The following is a 20,527-nucleotide window of genomic DNA, read 5'->3' on the forward strand; positions in this document are numbered from 1 at the left end:
GTAGTCACTGCAGAGTCCTATATAGTTCAAGAACTGTTCCATGATATTTCCATCCAGGTGTTCTCAGTGGAATGCAAAACCTAAAATTTGGCTTCTCTCCTCTAACCCAATTAAAATGCCTTCCAGCTCAACACGTTGAACAAGACATTACATTGAGGGCATGTTACAATGGAAAATAAAATGACATGGCAAAATAGTTGAGCCAGGCGATTTTATGCTGAAATCTGAGTGAAACTCAGCACACACAAAAATTTCTACATAACTGGATCATTCATACATATATAAAAGGACGTTGTAATTAATTGGTTTTTTCAGCTTGCATATTCCATTGATCATTTTTTAGGGTTTTAAAATATATTTTTATAAAAAGCCATTATAACATTAGCATATCTGAAAACCCCAGGCTATCCTAAGGTAAACGTTGGTAATATATCTCTCCCACAAATATTCCATTAAAAAGTACTTCTTAAAATTAATTTATGCAATAATAAAAGTATAACATCAAAAAATTGTTTATTTTTTACTCTTTAGTAAAATTCCTAAATAGTAACATGAGATTCTTTAGTTCTAATATCAAAGCCAGCAAGCAAAATAATTAGTTAATCTAAAACCAAACCGGTTTTCTTGTCCTATAGCATGTGGAGGAAAATGGATTTTTTCACATACATTTCAGTTTAATAATCTATATATGTTTTCATTCTGCCACAATTCCTGCCATTTTGATTATTTGTAATGATTGCAATTTTTCTTTTTTTAACAAAAGGCTTGGTATTAAGATTCTTTTACTCAAATGTTTATTTCACATGTTTAGTGAGATACTTCAACTGGTTTTGTCGGCAAATGAGATACATGCTTTCTCAGCTTTAGCTATTAAGTACAAAGTTGTCTCACAAATAAATGGGAGACTAGGTATACAGTATTTACTGTAAATAACATAAATGCATGAAGAGAGAGGTTCTAGTCATTATTTGAATCTTTAAATCTCTTCAGCCATAGTGAAGATGAATTGAAATTCAACTATTTCTCCCCTAAGTACTTAGGACCCCATGAAAGACTTAAGATGCTTCTCTCTAACACTGTTTTGGTGCTAAAATAACAAACAGTAAGAACTCTGTTTAGATTTAATCCCTTAAAAATATAAAGATTATGGAAAACTAGACAAGCACCTTTATTATAAGTTAAACATGGTTTGTGACAAAAGCTTTAAGAAAATTAAATACTCAATGAATCTTTGGTTAACAATTGCAGTTTATGAAAGATTGAGTGCCATATATTCACAAAGGCTTAGTTTTAGGTTGACTCAACTGACACATTAGGAAGATTAGTCTGAGTACAGTGATTTAAAAAAAAAAAAAAAAAAACAAAGCCAGGTACTAAAATTTGAAAAGAAACTGCACTTGTTTTGGTACAACCAGCTGAATTTAGCAGATAAGTCTACTTAGTAGAAATCTAGGAAAATTATATAATATAGTTTATAATAGTGACATATAAGGGTTACAACATAGAAACTCAGAAATAAGATCAACTGTCCTCATGAGTGAAAAATATACATACACTGGATCTGATTGACAAAGTCATCAAACAGACAGACCTATTTCAGGTTAAAAATAGAGTGAACCTATCAAATATATTAACATATCTAAAGTAGAAATGTGCGAGTCAGCCTGTTGGAGGATGTTTTGGTCTTCGGTCAGGGTGGAGAAACCACAAGAGAGAAAGAGGTATCTTGACTCTAGGTTCTCCCACTCTGTCCTGGCATATGTATGTTCTGGACCAAGAATGTGAGTAACTATATGGTCCTTTTAATAGGTATATCTTTATGGCATTAGCCATAGGTAGATGGATGAATTATGCTATTAAATTTTCCATTTATTTTCTATTTTCTACTATGCCATATTTGTCTGGCAACATTCTGGACCTAATTTGCTGTCCTCTATGTCTATAGAAAAAGAACATGCTGATTATATTAGTCCATTATCACACTGCTAATAAAGACATGCCTGAAACTGAATAATTTATAAAGGAAAGAGGTTTAATTGACTCACATTTCCACATGGCTCAGAGGCCTCAGGAAACTTACAGTCATGGCAGTAGGAGAAGCAAACATATCCTTCTTCACATAGTGACAGGAAGAAGAATGAGTGCCCAGCAAAGTGGCAAATCCCTCATAAAACCATCAGATCTCATGAAAACGAACTCAATATCATGAGAACAGGATGGGGGAAACTGCCCCCATGATTCAATTATCTCCACCTGATCCCTCCCATGACACATGGTGATTATGGGAACTAAAATTCAAGATGACATTTCAGTAGGGACACAGCCAAACCATATCATTCTACACTGTGTCCCTCCAAAATCTCATGTCCTTATAATTCAAAACACAATCATGACTTTTCAACAGTCCCCCAAAGTCTTAACTCATTCTAGCATTAACCCAAAAGTCCAAGCCCAAAGTCTCATCTGAGACAAAGCAAGTCCCTTCTGTCTATGAGCCTGTAAAATCAAAAGAAAGCTAGTTACTTCCTAGATACAATAAGGGTACAGGCATTGGATATATACACCCATTTCAAATGGTAGAAATTGGTCAAAACATTGGCACTATAGGCCCCATGCAAGTTTAAAATCCAATAGGCCGGTCCTTAAATCTGAAAGTTCCAAAATGAGCTCCTTGACTTTATATCTCACATCCAGGGCATGCTAATACAAGAAGTGGGTTGCCATGGATTTGGGCAGCTCCACCCTGTGGCTTTGCAGGGTACAGCCCCCCTCCTGGCTGCCTTTGTGGCTGGGGTTGAGTGTGTGTGGTTTTTCCAGGTGAGCTATGCAAGCTGTAGGTAGATCTACCATTGTGGTCCTCTTCTCACAGCTCCACCAGGCAGTGGCCCAGTGAAGATGTTGTGTGGGGGTTCCAACCCCACATTTCCCTTCCACACTGCCAGAGGTTCTCCATGAGGCTCTACCTCTGCAGCAAACTTCTGCTTGGACATCCAGGCATTTCCATACATCCTCTTAAATCTAGATGGAGGTTCCCAAACCCTAATTCTCATCTTCTGTGCACCAACGGGACCAACACCATATGGAAGCTGCCAAAGCTTGGGGCTTGCACCCTCTGAAGCAATAGCCTTAGCTGTACCTTTTCCCCTTTTAGCCACGGCTAGAGCTGAAGCGTCTGGGACCTGGGACGCAGAGCACTATGTCCTGAGGCTGCACAGAGCAGGGAAGTCCTGGGCCCAGCCCAGGAAACCATTTTCCTCTTCTAGGCCTCCCAGCCCATGATGCAAGGGGCTGCTCTGAAGGTCTCTGCATGCCCTGGAGACATTTTCTCCATTGTTTCAGTGATTAACATTTGGCTCCTCATTACTTGTACAAATTTCCGCAGCCAGCTTGGGCTTGAATTTCTCCCCCCAAAATGGGTTTTTCTTTTCTTCACTTTTTTTTTTTTTTTTTTGGAGATGGAATCTCACTCTGTTGCCCAGGCTGAAATGCAGTGGCATGATCTCGGCTCACTGCAACCTCTGCCTCCTGGGTTCAAGCGATTCTCCTGCTTCAGCCTCCTAAGTAGCTGAGATTACAAGCTTCTGCCACCATGCCCAGCTAAATTTTGTATTTTTAGAAGAGATTTGATTTCACCATGTTGGCCAGGCTTGTCTTGAACTCCTGACCTCAAGCGATCCGCCTGCCTTGGCCTCCCAAAGTGCTGGGATTACAGGTGTGAGCCACTGCACCTGGCTTTGCCGCATTTTTCTTTTCTATTACATCATTAGGCTGCAACTTTTCCAAACTTTTATGTTCTGCTTTCTCTTGGACACTTTGCCAGTTAGAAATTTCTTCTGCCTGATACCCTAAATCATCTCTCTCAAATTCAATGTTACACAGATCTCTAGGGCAGGGCAAAATGCTGCCAGTCTCTTTGCTGAAGCAAAGCAAGAGTCACCTTTATTACAGTTCCTAACAAGTTCCTCATCTCCATCTAAGAGCACCTCAGCCTGGACTTCACTGTCCATATCACTATCAGCATTTTGGTCAAAGCCATTCAACAAGTTTCCAGAAAATTCCAAACTTTCCCACATTTTCCTGTCTTCTGAGGCCTCCAAGTCTCTAGGAAGTTCCAAACTTTCCCCCATTTTCCTGTCTTCTTCTGAGTTCTCCAAACTGTTCCAACCTCTGCCTGTTACCCAGTTCCAAAGTTGCTTCCACATTTTTGGCTATCCTAATAGCAGCATGCCACTCCTGGTTTCAATTTAATGTATTTGTCTATTCACACATTGCTAATAAAGACACACCTGAGATTTGGTAATTTATAAAGGAAATAGTTTTAATCGACTCACAGTTCAGCATGGCTGGTGAGGCCTTTGGATACTTACAATCATGGCAGAATGGGAAGCAAACACATCCTTTTTCACATGGTGACAGGAAGGAGAATGAGTGTCCAGTGAAGTGGGATGCCCCTTATAAAACCATCAGATCTCATGAGAACTAACTCACTATGATGAGAACAAGATGCGAGAAACTGCCCCCACGATTCAATTTTCTCCACCCGGTTCATCTCACAACACATGGGGATTATGGGAACTACAACTCAAGATGAGATTTGGATGGTGACACAGTCAAACCATATCACTCATCCATCAACAGAAGCTTATTCAAGATAAATTACATTTCTCATTGTAAGAGGTAATGCATTGATTGGTTTTCTCCTTCTCACATATCAATCTTTGAGTGTTTTGTTAAACAAGAAATTGATCTTTTGCTGACATATCAGGCTTCTAAGTTCTCTAGGCTGAGAACCAGCTTTGGATTGACATGTATTCACTCGAGTAAGGTAATGCCAAGCTGTGAAAACCAGATACCCTCCTATGGATGACACCCAAGAATTAAGTAAGGTCAATCTCTATAAACATCAACTATTCCATTGGTCGACTTTTGAAATGGGTCCTTGATACTACCATGCTTCCCCACCTTAGTACATAGCACCATAAATTCTTATATGGAACAATAGCCCCTAAACTTGGTCTATACATCTATTTCCCACACAGCATAGAGTCAAAGTCATTCTTTAAAATATGAGACAATAAAACCCTTTGGAAAAAATTAGTCATGACTTTTCCCTATACTTCACATCCCTGTTCCTCACCAGTTGCTCTCTTCTCCTATTTCCCTGTTCTTGTTCACGCTGTTCCAGCCACTCTGATCTTACACTCCTTGTCTGGAATGCTCTTTCTCTACCAAATTCCATCCTCATTCCCCTCAGATCTAAGCCACTCAGATCTCTAAAATGCAGCTGAATTCGTGGAGTCTCTTAATCTGACAGGTCTTATTAGATACCATCCCAGTTAATATAGCACTGTTTTCCTTTCTTTTTAACTTTTATTTTAAGTTTGGGGGTGCCTGTGCAGTTTGGTTGTATAGGCACACTCATGTCACAGGGCTCTGCTGTACATATTATTTCATCATCCAGGTAATAAGCCTACTACCCATTGATTATTATTTTTTTGATCCTCTCCTTCCTCCCACCCTCTATCCTTCAATAGGTTCCAGTGTCTGTGTTTCCCTCTCTGTGTCCCTGTGTTCTCATCATTTCGTTTCCACTTACGAGTAGAACATAATGCCATTTGATTTTCTATTCCTGCATCAATTTGCTAAGAATAATAGCCTCCAGTTCCATCCATGTTCCTGCAAACAACATGATCTCATGATCTTTTTTACCCTGCATAGTGTTCCATGGTTTATAGGTACTGCATTTTTTTTTTATTCAGTCTACCATTGATAAGCATTTATGTTGATTCCATTTCTTTGCTATTGTGAATAGCATTGTTTTCAACCCTGTCGTTTTCTCTGTATATATCTGTTATTTTGCCTCATTTTTATGCAGACATACCACCACCCAATATATCCTGTGTTCTTTTATGGACTGTAGATACACTTCCATAATAGCATGAATAACTTTTTGCTAACTAGTGCCTGGTATAGGGCTTAGCACATAGATAGTGCTTAGTACATTTTTAAAATCAACAATAACAAGAGAGAACTATGTAATAACAACAACACTATTTGATTAGATTCCAGGAATTTAATCCTGCCATTGCCATTAATTAGGCATCTATGTGATCTTCAGCAAGTCATTAGCACTCTAATCTTCAGTTTCTTTATCTATAAAACGAAATTAATAATAGTTCTATGGCTCAAATACTATATGTGAAAGGGCTTTACATGATAAGTCCTGAACACCTATGAGAGATTTGAGCAAACAAGGTATCTAGATGTATAAACAGGATAATGGTAAGATTTAGGAAGAACACTGAATTCTGAGTGTGACATTCTGGCTATTAAGTCTTGGTTCTCCCACTAACCAGCTTTGCGATTTGGAGTTAATTACTCAATCCTGTTAAGCTTCATTTATCCTAATGAGAGAGAAAACTTTCTTTTTTTCAATAAGCTTGTTTTTTACTCATTTAAAAGACATTGTATCCTAGTGGTCAGTAAAAGCAATATAAGTAAACATGACTAAGAATTATTTATTAATTATTTCTCCATAATTAATTCAGTCAGTAGTTATTGACTGAGGACCTCTGTGTGTCAGGCTCTGGCCCAGGTGCTTGGGATGCATTGGGGCACCAAGTAGACAATTGTCTGCCCTCTATGGAGCTTACTTTCCAGAGTGAAGAGACAGATAAGAAACAATAAGCATAATTTAAAAAAAAGTAAACTAAATTGTATTTTCAAAGGTGATGTGTGTTACATGGACAAAATAACATAAATAAGAAACTAGGAATTGAGAACGTGTGAAGGGAAGGGGGTCAGGTTGCAATAAATATGGGGCCATGGTATTGGAGCACACACTGCCATTTAAAGACTTTCCTCCTCTTCCATTACTTCTCATTAGTTTTGGTTTCTTTATAAATATGCTTTCTTAAAAATTACAGAGCCTACATACTTCTACTGGAGTAACCAGTTATAATAATGTATCTTTTAAAAATATTACTGTAAAATCTTTTAAAATTAGTTTATTTAATCTTTCTATGTGAAATCTTTAACCTTAGTTATGAAGGAAATACAGCCTATATTGTAGGCTCTCTTAAAAGCAATTGCTTTCAAAAGAAGCAACATTTTCATTGCAAGTGAAATAAAAAGCATTGTCTTTAAAATGTATGCATACTTTTTAGTCCACTTGTTTTGAATCTCATGATTTTCATTACTAAATTTTCTATTCATGGAAACTTCTATAGCAATGGATGGGAGAAAGAGGGTAGAGGCTTGTTTTACATTTCTTTTCTTTAAGACAATGTTCTTTGGTAATCTGGCTTTGGTCTTCCTGTAAGGGTTGCATACACAATGATCAGGCAGCTTGTGTGTCTTAGAGCATGACATAACTACAAAAGAGATATCAGGCTTCCTGAGAGATACCACCCCATCTCCCTAAAAACAATCCATGTAGAGCTTGTGATGGCTTTCCAGATAAATATAATCAACAGATCCTCTGTCAACCTTCTGGATCATTGTGTGTGACTAAAGAAGGCATCAGAGAAGGACCTGTTGAGCTGGACCATCTTAGAGGTAGGTTGTTGAAATATGAGTCATATTTAGTGACTTTGGTTAACTGCTCATCACGAAACTTAGATATTATTAATCAATCATTGCCTTAACACAGATATTGATAACTTTTAGACATTTTAGCGCATCAGGGAAGACCTACTGTTTTCGGGTATGACTAATTAAGAAAAGTCTAGAATGACACAATAGTCATTGTTAGCCTAAGATCTTGAACTGAAGGATCTCATCAGTATTTGTGTTGCTATCTACTTACAGCACCCCTCCTTACTGGGTATTAAAAACTAACCACCTGTGAGCTGGCAAAGAACACTGATGCCTATCTGTTAAGGCTGTTGGAGTTCTTGGAAGTGACAAAGTGCTAAACAAATGCTATTATTTATAGTCTGTCCCTGTTCAATGAAAAGGATCCACAAAACACTGCTGCCAAGAGTCACCATTAGTTATCCAGCCTGACAATTTCATTTCACTGGTTGAAACTAAGCAGCATGCTTTGAGCAATGAAAATCGTGGCATTCTCTTATGACTGGAAAAGCCTATTTCACCCCAAGCTGCCTTTGGTTTCCAACAGTGTTTGCACTCCACATGTTCTCACATGATTCAACATTGCAACCAAAGGCATTTTATAAAAGAATAAATTATGGGTGTGGCCACCAACTACATGTAGTCTCAAACCAGATTTATTTGTTTTTGTCACTTTTATTTTCAACTTTGTTTTTACGATTTATTTTTGTTATTATGAGAAGATAAATTCCAATAGGTCCGATTCCCACCTGCCTTATATCTTATATTAGGTCCTTCACTTGGTCTGAAACAATGTGTCATGAAAGGGAAAGGTGTGTGTTGGTTGGGGGTGGAACCAAAAGTAGAAAAATGTATAACAGAATTATTTCAAGTTAAACATTTATTGAAAATCTGTAATATACATGACTCAATGTTAGCTATAATGTATATTCAGAAATAATTAAAAGTTTGGTCATTTAAGTAAATTTAAATACCATATGTGAAGTATAAATAAAGTTGTATCAGAGTTGAAAAAAATACACATTATCTGTGAGATAAGCAAGAGCATCCTTCACTCATTCATTCATCCATTTGCTAAGTCACTTCCTATGGATTTGTAAAATGCATACCCTATACCTACAGAGAATACCAAAATTAACAAGACAGCCCCTTCCCTTGTCAGTTGTATAGTCAGGTTCTCAAACTTACATGTGCATCAGAGTCTCCTGATAACTGTGTTAAAATACAGATTGTTGAACTATAACTTCAGGTTTTTAAATTCAATAGTACACATGTGAACCTGAGAATCTGCATTTCTAATACTATTCCCAGGTGCTACAGTTGTACTCTTGGGATCACATCTTGGGAACCACTGGATGAGATCCATACTTCTCAAGTTGAATGTGTTCACAAATCACTTTGAGTTCTTGTTAAAATACAGATCCTCACCCAAAGGAAAAGAAGTCATTATATGAAAAAGACACTTGTATACATATGTTTATAGTAACACAATTCACGAATGCAAAAATATGGAATCCGCTTAAGAGCCCAGCAACCAACAAGTGGATAATGTGGTATATATTCCATGGAATACTATGCAGCCATAAAAAAGGATGAGTTCATGTCCTTTGTAGGGACATGGATGAAGCTGTAAACCATCAATCTGAGCAAACTATCTCAAGGACAGAAAACCAAACACTGCATGTTCTCACTCATAGGAATTGAACAGTGAGAACACCTGGACACAGGATGGGGAACATCACACACTGGGGCCTGTCATGGGGTGGGGGGAGGAGAGAGGGATAGCATTAAGAGAAATACCTAATGTAAATGACGAGTTAATGGGTGCAGCACACCAACATGGTACATGTATACTTATATAACAAACCCTCATGTTGTGCACATATACCCTAGAACTTAAAGTATAATAAGATAAATAAATAAAATAAATAATAAATAAAAAACACATAATAAAAAATAAAAAAATTAAAAATAAGATCACACAATCCTAGAAATAGACTGGCTGGAAGACCATGGAGTAGCAGAAGTCATTCCGACAATGACAGACCAAACTGCAGCTGGAATACCCAGTACAGTTCTGCTTACTAGACTTCAAGAAAGATCTGAAAGTGGAAACAGAACCAAAGAAGGGCAGTTCAAGTGGCCAAAGGGTGTGTGGAAGGTGCTGCACTATGAATACTGTACGAATATTTTGACTCTGGTCTGAAAAGATAAAAGAATGTTATCGAAAACTACATGGAATAATTGAAGTCCCTTCAAGTTTGAAAGTAAGCATTTTAGGATAAATAAAAGGAAATTCAACTTTATACTTGTGGAAACTAATTCCTAAATATGAATAGGTTTATACTGACTCATGGGTAACATGTCCATAATAAATTATTGGAAACTGGGATGTCTGAATATTAAGGAAGACAGCCATAGTCTCTTACAGTGCCTCTGTTGGTCTGTCTCAAACTGAATTGGGTGGGAAAAGGTATGGTCCAATATAAAAGTTCCATTTCACCATAAAAAAAAAAAGAAAATGTGGTGTATATACACCATGGGATACTACTCAGCCAAAAAGGAAAGAAATAATGGCATTTGCAGCAACTTGGGTGGAATTGGAGACCATTATTTTAAGAGAAATAACTCAGGAATGGAAAATCAAATATCGTATATTCTTACCTGTAAGAGGGAGCTAAGCTATGTAGGCTCAAAGGCATAAGAATGATATATGGTCTTTGGGGACTCAAGGGGAAGAGTAGGTGGGAAGTGAGAGATAAAAGACTACTCACTTTTGGGTACAGTGTGCACTGCTTAGGTGATGGGTACATCAAAATCCCAGAAATCAGCATTAAAACACTCATCCATGTAACCAAAACCCACATGTTCCCCCAAAAACTATTGAAATAATAAAAAAATAAATAAAATGCAGATTCTCATTTAGCAGGACTGATGTGGGCACCAAATTTTGTATTATTCTATGCATTTCCCTTTAAGTAGTGAGGGTCTGGTAGGTGAACAGAAACTTGTAAGTGAATATGCACAAAATACACTATGAAATAAATAGAAATTAAGAAAAACTTTGAAGAAAGGAATGAATTTTTATAGGAAAGATTGTGAGGATGTGCAGAGGGAGCAGGTTTGGTGCAAGCTTGGGGTATGAGAGAGGGGAAGGGACTTGGTGCAAGCTAGGGGTATGAGAGAGGAGATTGTGGCCAGAAAGGAGCAAAATCACACATTAAGACTGTATGATTTGGGCCTGATAATTTCACGTAATGAGGAACAACCCAGGGCATTTGTGTGGATTGGTACCTGAAGTGGAAATGGGAGCTTCTTAAGCTGAAAAGGCAGAGGGACTGTAAGACAACATCGTGGGAAGGCAATCAAAAGGGAAATAGAGTTCCCAAAGAAATGGCAGATGCTACAGTGAAAAGGAAAAGGAGCCATGTAACAGAGGAGAGTTTTCTGAAGGTCAGTATATTGTCATAAAGGTCAGTAAATTACTCCGATGGTTGGGATTTCAGAAAACATGAGATTATTGAGTAACCCTGGGTCAACTATGATCCAGAAACAGCAGTGTTGTCTAAAAAAATATGTCAGTTTCTTCTCTCGTCCACCTGAATGAAAAGGAGTTTGTGCAGAAGGCATTGCTTCTGCTAAAGAACCTGGGCAATGTAGATGCTTTCAGAGAAAGAAAAGCCTTCAGTTAAGACAAGCTAGCAAAAGCAGAGAAGAAAGGAGGACGGAAATGGAAAGACATGATGATGAGTCAAAGCACCACGTTAGGGGGAAAACAGTCACATAGGTAGAGTGGAAATGAATTAATCGGATTGTGTCGAGAGTTCAAGGAGGAGGGCTTGATTCATATCACCAAATTTCAGTAACAGAAATTGGTAACTGAGAGATTTCTGAGTTATCAACAGAAATGGGGGAGCAAAAGCATTGAGGCTTTTTTGTTGGTTTGTTTGTTTTTTAATCAATTAAAGGATAGCTTTTGAAGTAAGTGACCCCAAGTTTCCAAACTGGGCAACTCTAAGTTTTCAGAGTTAAGCCCCTGCCTGTAAGGGTTCTGATGGAAACATTTATTTCCAGAGGTAGAATACACTGTCCTCAAATTTGACTGTCTGGGGCCAGGTGCAGTGGCTCATGCCTGTAGTCTCAGCACTTTGGGAGGCTGAGGTGGGCAGATCACCTGGGGTCAGGAGTTCGAGACAAGCCTGGCCAACATGGCAAAACCATCTCTACTAAAAATACAAAATTAGCTGGGCATAGTGGCACGCACCTGTAATCCCAGCTACTTGGGAGTCTGAGGCAGGAGCATCGCCTGAACCTGGGAGGCAGAAGTTGCAGTGAGCCAAGATTGCACCATTGCACTCCACCCTGGGCAACAAGAACAAAACTCGATCTAAAATAAATAAATATTTAAATAAATAAATAAATAAATAAGGCTGTCTTGGATTAAGTTACAGGTGTGAGTGATACTTGGAAATATATTTCCTCTTTAGACTCAGACCATTTTTCCACAATGTTAAATTATTAGTTTTTGCAGTTTTCTGTCATAAGTTTCATTTATGCTTTAAAATAATTTCTATATAGAATTTACTGAGAGTTAAGGCACTTACTATTAAAGAAAATGTGATAGAAATCAGAATCCTACCCATAATCACCAACTATTTTACCCTGAACAGGTTACACAGCCTCTCTCTGCCTCAATTTCTTCCTACAAAATATCAATAATAAGACCTAACATCCTATAGTACTTACTGTATGCCAGACTCTGTCTTAAGTCATTTGTACAATTAACTCATTTAATTCTTAAAGCAATCCAATCAGGTAGGTACTACTATTATTATGCTCCTTTATACATGAAAAAACAAAAACAAAAACAAAAACAAAATAGACATATAGATTAAGTTAGGAGGTATAACATTTGCCAGGGTGAGATTTTTGAATCTCACTCTGGGGCGCATTGGCCCCAGAATCCAGTCTCTTAAACATTATACTACTGTCTCTTGGTCAGAAATAAACAATAGTAGTAACTACTTTTTAAGATAGCTTGAGAGTTAAATGTGTAAAGTGCTTGGAAAAGTTCCTGACGCATAGTTAAAATTCAATAAATACTCGATATTTTGCTGTTCATATCTGTTTTCATTTTCTAAAAATACAAAGTCAAACGTTGAGGTCTTTTAAAATTAGTAATTGTGGTTTCTGTAGTTGTCCTAGTTAATTAAAAAAAGTGCTAATCAAACCATATATCATCTTACCTCTATTAATGAAATTTAAAAATTATACTATTCAAAGCTGCAACTCTTTGGCAAAATACATTGGCATACTGTTTAAATAGTAAAGTTTTCCAGAAACTTGAAAAAGTGTACCCTCATTTACTACCCAACCCTCTTGCTTTTTAGGTGGCAGGACGTTGTGGGGGATGCAGTAAAATCTTTGGGTCAGATAGCCCTGACTCAGATGAGAATGATAGTACAAACAGGTTTTTCCGTTTATTAGTTAGGTCACCCTTGGTTAAGTTAGTTATCTCTGAGCATCATTTTTCTCATCTGCAATTGGGAATATTAAGAATTGTGTTATATGAGACAATTTAGGTAAGTTACATACCTTGTTTAGATTGAACATGTATAAGTTTGCTTTCCTTAAATATTTGGACCATTGAACTATCCCAAGGAAATAATTCAAAAGAAAGGTGGTTGTATAACATTCTTAATCAATAATAAAAATTATAACCAAACCAAATGTTCAAAAATAAGTGAAATAATAAACATAGTAGATTACACAGATAGGATGAGATACTGATATAGTCACTTACATTATAACTGGAAAGTGCTCATTAGATTATTTATTAATGAAAAACACATTGAAACTATTTATGATTATAACTTGTTTTTAAAAAAGTTACAAACCTAGAAGACGGTATGGAAAACAAATGTTTTACTAAAGTTTTCTTAGTTGGCATCATGATTATTAGAAACACATCACTTGTGTAATAAATACTTATTGAGATATAAGTAGTAGCAAGTCACAATTACTTTTATCTGAATATGTTTTATCTGAGAATACCTAAAATGCTCTGACATTTATATTTCTACCTGAGCTTCAAAGATCTTCCTTTACCTCACACTTATTTAAGATTATTTCAGAACCAAATTTGCTACAGTAAAAACAAATACATAAAAATGTTGAAGTTGTAAATTTCTCATCATATATCCAGTATCGAGTATTTAATAAATACATGCAGAACATTATTAAATAGTTTTACAGCTTTCAAACTACAAACTCAACTACTAAGTTTACAATGAAAGTGAACTATTTCCCTTCTCCTATTGTTCCTTGTCCCCCCAGCCAAACGGAATTTCTGAATTTATTTAAAGATTAGCTATTTACAAATCTTGTTAAATGTATTTAATTCAGAGAGGCTAGGTATTAAAAACAAATATCATACAAAATCCAAGAGGCATGTTTTGCCAGTTTTATTTATGTGTTTATATTTTTGATATGTTGCTGTTTCAATGTCTTAGTTCAGTTTACACAACGGCCCAATTTTACTTTTGCAAAGCAAAGCTTGGACTGTTTTTAAAAAGTGTTCTATAATATTTTTAGTTTTTTCAGGTATATTCTTTACTAACAAGCAGCAAAGAAAGAAGAGTTTCTATGAAAGAAAGAAAGAGCAAAAGAAAAGAAGGGAGGTCAAAAACTGAAGGGAAAAATAAGATTTCCACTTCACTCCTTTAAAGGATTGAAGATATAGAAGTAAAATTGTATATACATTTTATATAGGAACACAAGCTGGCACCTTGCACACCATACAGGAAGTTCAGTAGTGCATTCATAGAGCATCATGAAGCCTTTTGTTCAGCAAGAAAAAAATGATTGAACCTCTGACTGTATAAAGCGTGTCAGTGTGACAGCAACATTTACAACGGACCACATTTGCAGCAGTACTAACTTGAAGATAAATCATGCATTAATATTTCACATTTTGTTGCAGAATTCTCAATTACAGCCACATCAGCCTCTATAGGATACTAAAAAAAGAGCTTATGCAGGTACAAAGATTTATCATATTCGATAGTATCAATTAAGATGCTGAAAGAAAACCCATCAATTTTACTTTTGATTGCTCATCATTTAGTTTGGAAAATTCTGTCAAGTATAAAGTCTCATTTATTGCCTGAGATAACAAAAGTGTTAAAAGGAAAATAATAAAATAGAAAAATACATCTTATTAAGACTTTTTATATAGAGGCAGTTGCAGTGTCATGGAAAAGTTGGAAGAAAGTATATTTCTTCATTGAAAGCTTTAATGAATAATACATTCATTGTTTATGTAGTTAAGAAGTAAATGACACTATTAAATTCAAGTGCAAAAACAGAAGTTTCTTTGAGTCAGAAAATAAAGAAGAAAGAAAAGCTAAGGATGAATTTCAAAAAAAATATTTAAAGTTTGATGTTTTAAAAATTGAACACATTGATAAAATGTCAGCATTTGTTGGTTAAGTTAAATGCAGTCAACAGTCTTAAGGCATGACATACTTGACTTTAAAAGAAAGAGTTCATATAGTTCACTATTATATATTTGTATATGTTCCATTATTCATTCCCATGATAAATCAACATCTGTTTAAAAAGATTAAACATCTAGCTAGTCAAATGACTGACTAAATAATCACTCTAGGTTCAATTTTGTATTTCTTGACTCAAAATGCTTTCTCAGTCTTAACATTATTAAGATACTGGTTTTGCCCTCAATTATGAGAAACCTCCCTGAGCTAATGGAATTTGAGAATGAGTGTTTGCTGTTCAATTTAACAGATTAGGTTCACCCATTTGTAACAAAAGAAAAAAGAACTGGAAATTTGAAAGTGGCAAGAGATTTTGAACCCTGAAATTTATTCTTCTAAGCTTAATGATTTCATTCTGAACTTCAAATAATCTAATTTATCATAAGAGAGTCAGATAAAGTAGAGAATGGAAGGCAAACAATAAAAATAAGAATAAGGATGGAGTGAGAATTAATTCCCACAATCTAAGTGATCCCCCAAATATTATGGTTTATGGTAAAACACACATGTTAATAACTGTCATTTCCAAAACCTTGACTAACCAATAAGTACACATCACCTATGTCCATTTCTCATTCTATTTTAAATGGAACAAAGTGGCTTCCAGAGGTTGGGAAGTATGTAATTACATAGATGGAGTCTGTGCACTTTGATCGTAATTACAGTGTTTTATCCATCCATCACTTGTTGCTTGAGGATTTTTTCCTTGGTGAATTATTTAAAGAGATAGAAACCCTGTCAGGACAAATTTGAGCTTCAAAATAGCTAATCAGAAACTTGGCTCTCTTGTCCTGAAACAGAGGTTGAAAATTGTCACTTTAATCTTACAATCTATTTGGCTTTGAAATAAAGTGAGAACGTGAAGTCTTTCTTTGGGAGCATGTGTCTCTGTTTTTCAGTATCTCTGGTTACCTTTTTATGAGCGTGTATTGGGGCATTGGGTCTAAGTTTGCCTCACTGTAGGTAGTGGTTTTCAAAATTGGGTGTGCAAACAAATGAATCATCTGAAATGTCTAATAAAAATGCTGACCTTGCATTCATTCCTTTGGCTCCCGATTTCTCAGAGAGAGGCATCGATGTAATCTCAAACCCCAAATTAACTGAGAACCTTACAACACCAAAAAGTGTAGAACTATTTCTCCACGTGTGGTCTGATAACCACCTGAATCAAAATTGTTTGTTTATAGTTTACAGTGCGTTTCCAAGGCTCCACCCAAGCCCTCTCAATACCTGACATCAGAAGTGAGTACGTGCATGCCTGTGTTTCCTGGATCTAAATTTCGCCTTCAAAATTTTAGAGCTGCCATCTAAGAGTCAGATATATCTCCGTGTAAAAGAGCTTGAGGAACTTTAACAGAAACTAGTAATAAAAATCACTGTTTCAATTTACTGCCTCAAGAGCAGATGCTTGCATCTGCAGTCCCCAGGCTAGCTTGTCCAGTGTTTTTCAACCCCACCTTGTACCTTGCATTATTTCTATACAGTTACTTTTACCTTGGATTCCCTGAGGTCTAGGATTGTATTTCACTCATATATTCTACCTTCTCCACTTTGCACCATAAAAACATAATAAATTCATGGAACAGTTTAGTTAAACGCATCAAAACAAAACTCAGTTTTCTAGTGTCCATATCTACAATTTGGGGATAACAATTCCTACCTTGGTGGATTAGTTTCCTATTGCTGCCATGACAAGTTACCACAAATTTACTGGCTTAAACTAGCACAAATTTAGTATCTTACAGTTCTGTAGATCAAGAGCCTGATGTGGGTCTCCCAGAGCTGAGAGCAAGGTGTTGGCAGGACTTCGTTTCTTTTGGAGACTGTAGGAGAAATTCAGTTTCCTTGCCCTTTCCAACTTCCTTGGCTCCTGACCCACTTCCACCTTCAAAACCAGCAATAGCCTGTCAAGTCTTTTTTTTAACAACACATCACTTTGACTCTTCTACCTTCTGCTTTCTTGTGATTACGTGGTGCCCACAGGGATAATCTGAGTTATTCCACCTGTTTTGAAGTCAGTTGATTAGCAGCCTTAATTCCATCTACAACCTTAATTCTGCTTTGCCGTGTAACAACATATTCACAGGTTCTGAGGATTAGGATGTGGCTATCTTTAGAGACTATTATTCTGCCTGTCTCCCAGGTAGGTCAGATGTGCAATGTATTGGGAAACATTTTGTCAACTACAAAATTTTATACAAATCTAATATAATGCTATGTTTTGTGTTAAAGAGAGCTTTGAACTGGTAGTCAAGAGACTTGAATTATCATCCTGGTTCTGTTACTGTTTTTGCTGTGTGATCTTGGACAATTCACCGAACCACTCTGGGATTCAGATTCCTTAATTCTAAAGTATAAGAACTGAGGGGGACAAGCCAAGATAATGTCAAGACCCCAAATTATCTTTCTTCTGAAAGTTGATATAAAGTGGAACTCGAGGTATGCTTACATGAAAACACAATTGTTGGAAGGCAGCTCCAGTTTACTGGCACACTGTACACATAATATGATAGTAGAACTGAACAATACAGCAGGTCATGGAAAATGTTTTGTTTAACATCTTTTCCATATAACGCTGATGAGAAAAAAAGAAATCAGCTCCCAACTGGGGTCACTGTCTATGTGGAGTTTTTGTGTTCTCTTCATGTCTACACGGATTTTCCAGGTACTCCTGTTTCCTCCCACATTTCAAAGATACGCACATTAGGTTCGTTGGTGTGTCTAAATTGCCCCATTGTGAGTGAGTGTGTGTGTGTGTGTGTGTGTGTGTGTGTCCTGCAATGCAATAGCATCCAGTCTAGGGTTGGTTTCTACCTTCCACCCTGAGCTACTGAGATAGGCTCTGGCACTGAGATCCTGAACTGGAATAAGCAGGTTGGAAAATAATTAAATGAATGAATATACATCATCGTAAAATAAAAATTCACAAAGTATATGATAATCATAAAATACATGATGATAAATGATGCAGTCGAAAAGTGCTCAGCAAGCCTACTATATTTTTATTTGCTTTGGAATTGTGTGGTGGTAGGGGGTGCTCCTTACAATTTTTGCTTTGTGAAGACTTATTCCTTGATTTAACATACTACCACTTTGATCATCACTCATTGATTCACCAAAAATTGGGGAAATAATTATCTTACTTCTTTGTATTAATCTTTCTTAAATATATGTGTAGCTCACATTTATCTTAATGTTTAATATTAGAAATCTTGGGGGTCTATATTTAGAAGATTGGTGACGGTTTTGTGACCCGAAATATGCCATAGAAACTTAACTGTTGTTTGTATCAATTAGCCTACGGTAAAATTGGTTTCATTAATTACACACTGTTTTGCTTAAAATCACAATCTCCAAGAACCTATCAATAACGTTAGGTGAGAACTTACCATACACTAAGGGGGTGTCTTTCAGAGTTGAGTTGAGTTTATTTCTCAAAGTTCTAGTAGTGAACAGTAAATGAGAGGTTTTCATCCCTACTTAACTCATGAGGAACGTTGATTTAGATAGCTTAAGTGATTCCATGAAGGTCACATAATCATTTAGTGGTGGAGTTTACTTACTACAATTCAGATCTCTTGCAAATCCTATGTGCACTCTGCTAATGCGACTCTCTGCTATTTAAATGCACTCACCGCTTAGATGCAGCACACGGAAAACTAGCAGCATTATGCTTTTAGCTAACCACAGTTGGCCATAAATATATTTTGAAGCTTATCCATTAGATACTGAAGAATTTTTTCTTGATTACAACTGATAGATATGTTAGATCCTGAAGATAAACTGTAACTTAATATTTCTTTATAAGTGTGTATAAACAACTGTGTATAAACAACATATGCAGACTGTAGCGTGCTGGCTCATTCCTTTCAGTCAGAGAAACTTGGTGATTACGGAGATGGCTAAAAGCCAGTGTGCTCATTAAAATGGATGGATACATCATTTACCTTATATCAAAAATTGTTATATTATTAATTGCTATATCAATTATTTTGGAAATCTTCATGTGTACATAAACAACATCACGGCATACTTTTTTAATGAGTGTAGTTGTCACGATCCTGGCAGGAAAAAAAGCATGATACTGGCAAGAAAAAAGGAAATTGAAGAAAGTTTAATGAAGAGTAAGGAATATGATGTGGCTCCCTAGAATTAGCAATGGCTGGAAATGGTTACCCCTCCCAAGCTTGAAGAAAAGGAAAGGGAGGGAATAAACTACTCAAAGTCAGGGGACTTGGACCTGCAGCAAGGGCCTCTGAGAGGATCTGCAAACTTTAGCCAAAAACCAAGAGGGAGTCAGCCAGGGAAGCTAATATTCCAACTTCACTCTCCTGCAGGAGATTGCCACTCGTTGAATTCAACAGGAAACCGGAGAAGAAAAGACCTGTTAATGCAATTATCAGGAAGCAGCTTCTTGAGGAAAAGAACAAAAAAGAAAAAGAACAGATGTGGAGGAGCAAGTGAAGGACTCCCAACACAGAACTGCATCTGCCTTTAGGTGATTTTATCTTACAAATGAAAGGATCTTCCACTATAAGTTCATTGTCATCACTCTTCCTTTTGGGATATATTTAGAAAGTACAGCTAATAAAGTTGACCTTTAAGCCAGTAAAGAGTACAATTCACAACAAATATGTAATTCACACAAAAAACACTTCTTATTATCCACAGAGTATTTTAATAGTTTGATGCCTCTTTGGAATGACTAAGAAAAAATAATACAAAATATTTTACTGGTGGTTCAAATTGAAATGATGTTTACTTTTCTCTAATTTTTAGCCCTCAGTTATCACATAATTTCAAAATTTAATTTCGATTCATGTTTACCATTTTAACTGGTTTATTTTTTGTAAAAATACTTTGAAAATTTAATCTATTAAAATTACTTTGTTAAAAAATAAATTGTACAAAGTATATGGAAATTCTAGAAATTAAAGAATGGAAAATTGCCCAAGTTTAAGCCCAAACAACACGTTAACAAGGGTGTATCTTCTGAAGTGCTAAATTTTAGATTCATTTTCAATATTCACCTAATAAAAATAAACAACAAACAATTTATTTTGTACAAGTTTCTATTCATAAATTAAAGGTAACTAACCCATTGACTTATTTATTGAACTTTTATAATTTTATCTATACATCAATATTTTAAAAATTAAGTTAGTAATCAAATGGTAATGTGATTTTATCCAACTTTTTTTCCTCTTGGTATTGTTAATATTATCAGAAGGGGAACTAATCAGCTCTAAGGTGTTAACTGCCTTTTTGGTTTTCAGAAAAGTTTCTGCAAAGACTAAAGTAAATTAGCATTGTCATCAAGGCACAACTAAATGTTCAACACGCTAATATGTTTAAGTGGAAAAGAAAAAAACAGAGGACGAAGTCCCAATTTTAAC

The 20,527-nt window shown here is 36.1% G+C and overlaps 1 protein-coding gene across 15 annotated transcripts in view; it reads right to left on the bottom strand.

Moving 5' to 3' along the window:
* The window catches only part of TP63 (tumor protein p63), a 526,038-nt gene that overhangs the window by 240,929 nt on the left and 264,582 nt on the right, over positions 1 to 20,527 (bottom strand). The window contains exon 2 of one of the 15 annotated variants that reach the window (XM_077991171.1): positions 11,840 to 11,962. The exons of the other annotated variants lie outside the window; for them this stretch is intronic. Coding sequence (XP_077847297.1) covers positions 11,840 to 11,962 — 123 coding nt within the window. The remainder of the gene's footprint in view (positions 1 to 11,839; positions 11,963 to 20,527) is intronic. 15 annotated transcript variants of the gene reach the window in all.

The sequence above is a fragment of the Macaca mulatta genome, chromosome 2 (assembly GCF_049350105.2).
Source record: "Macaca mulatta isolate MMU2019108-1 chromosome 2, T2T-MMU8v2.0, whole genome shotgun sequence".
Classification (NCBI taxonomy): Eukaryota; Metazoa; Chordata; class Mammalia; order Primates; family Cercopithecidae; genus Macaca; species Macaca mulatta.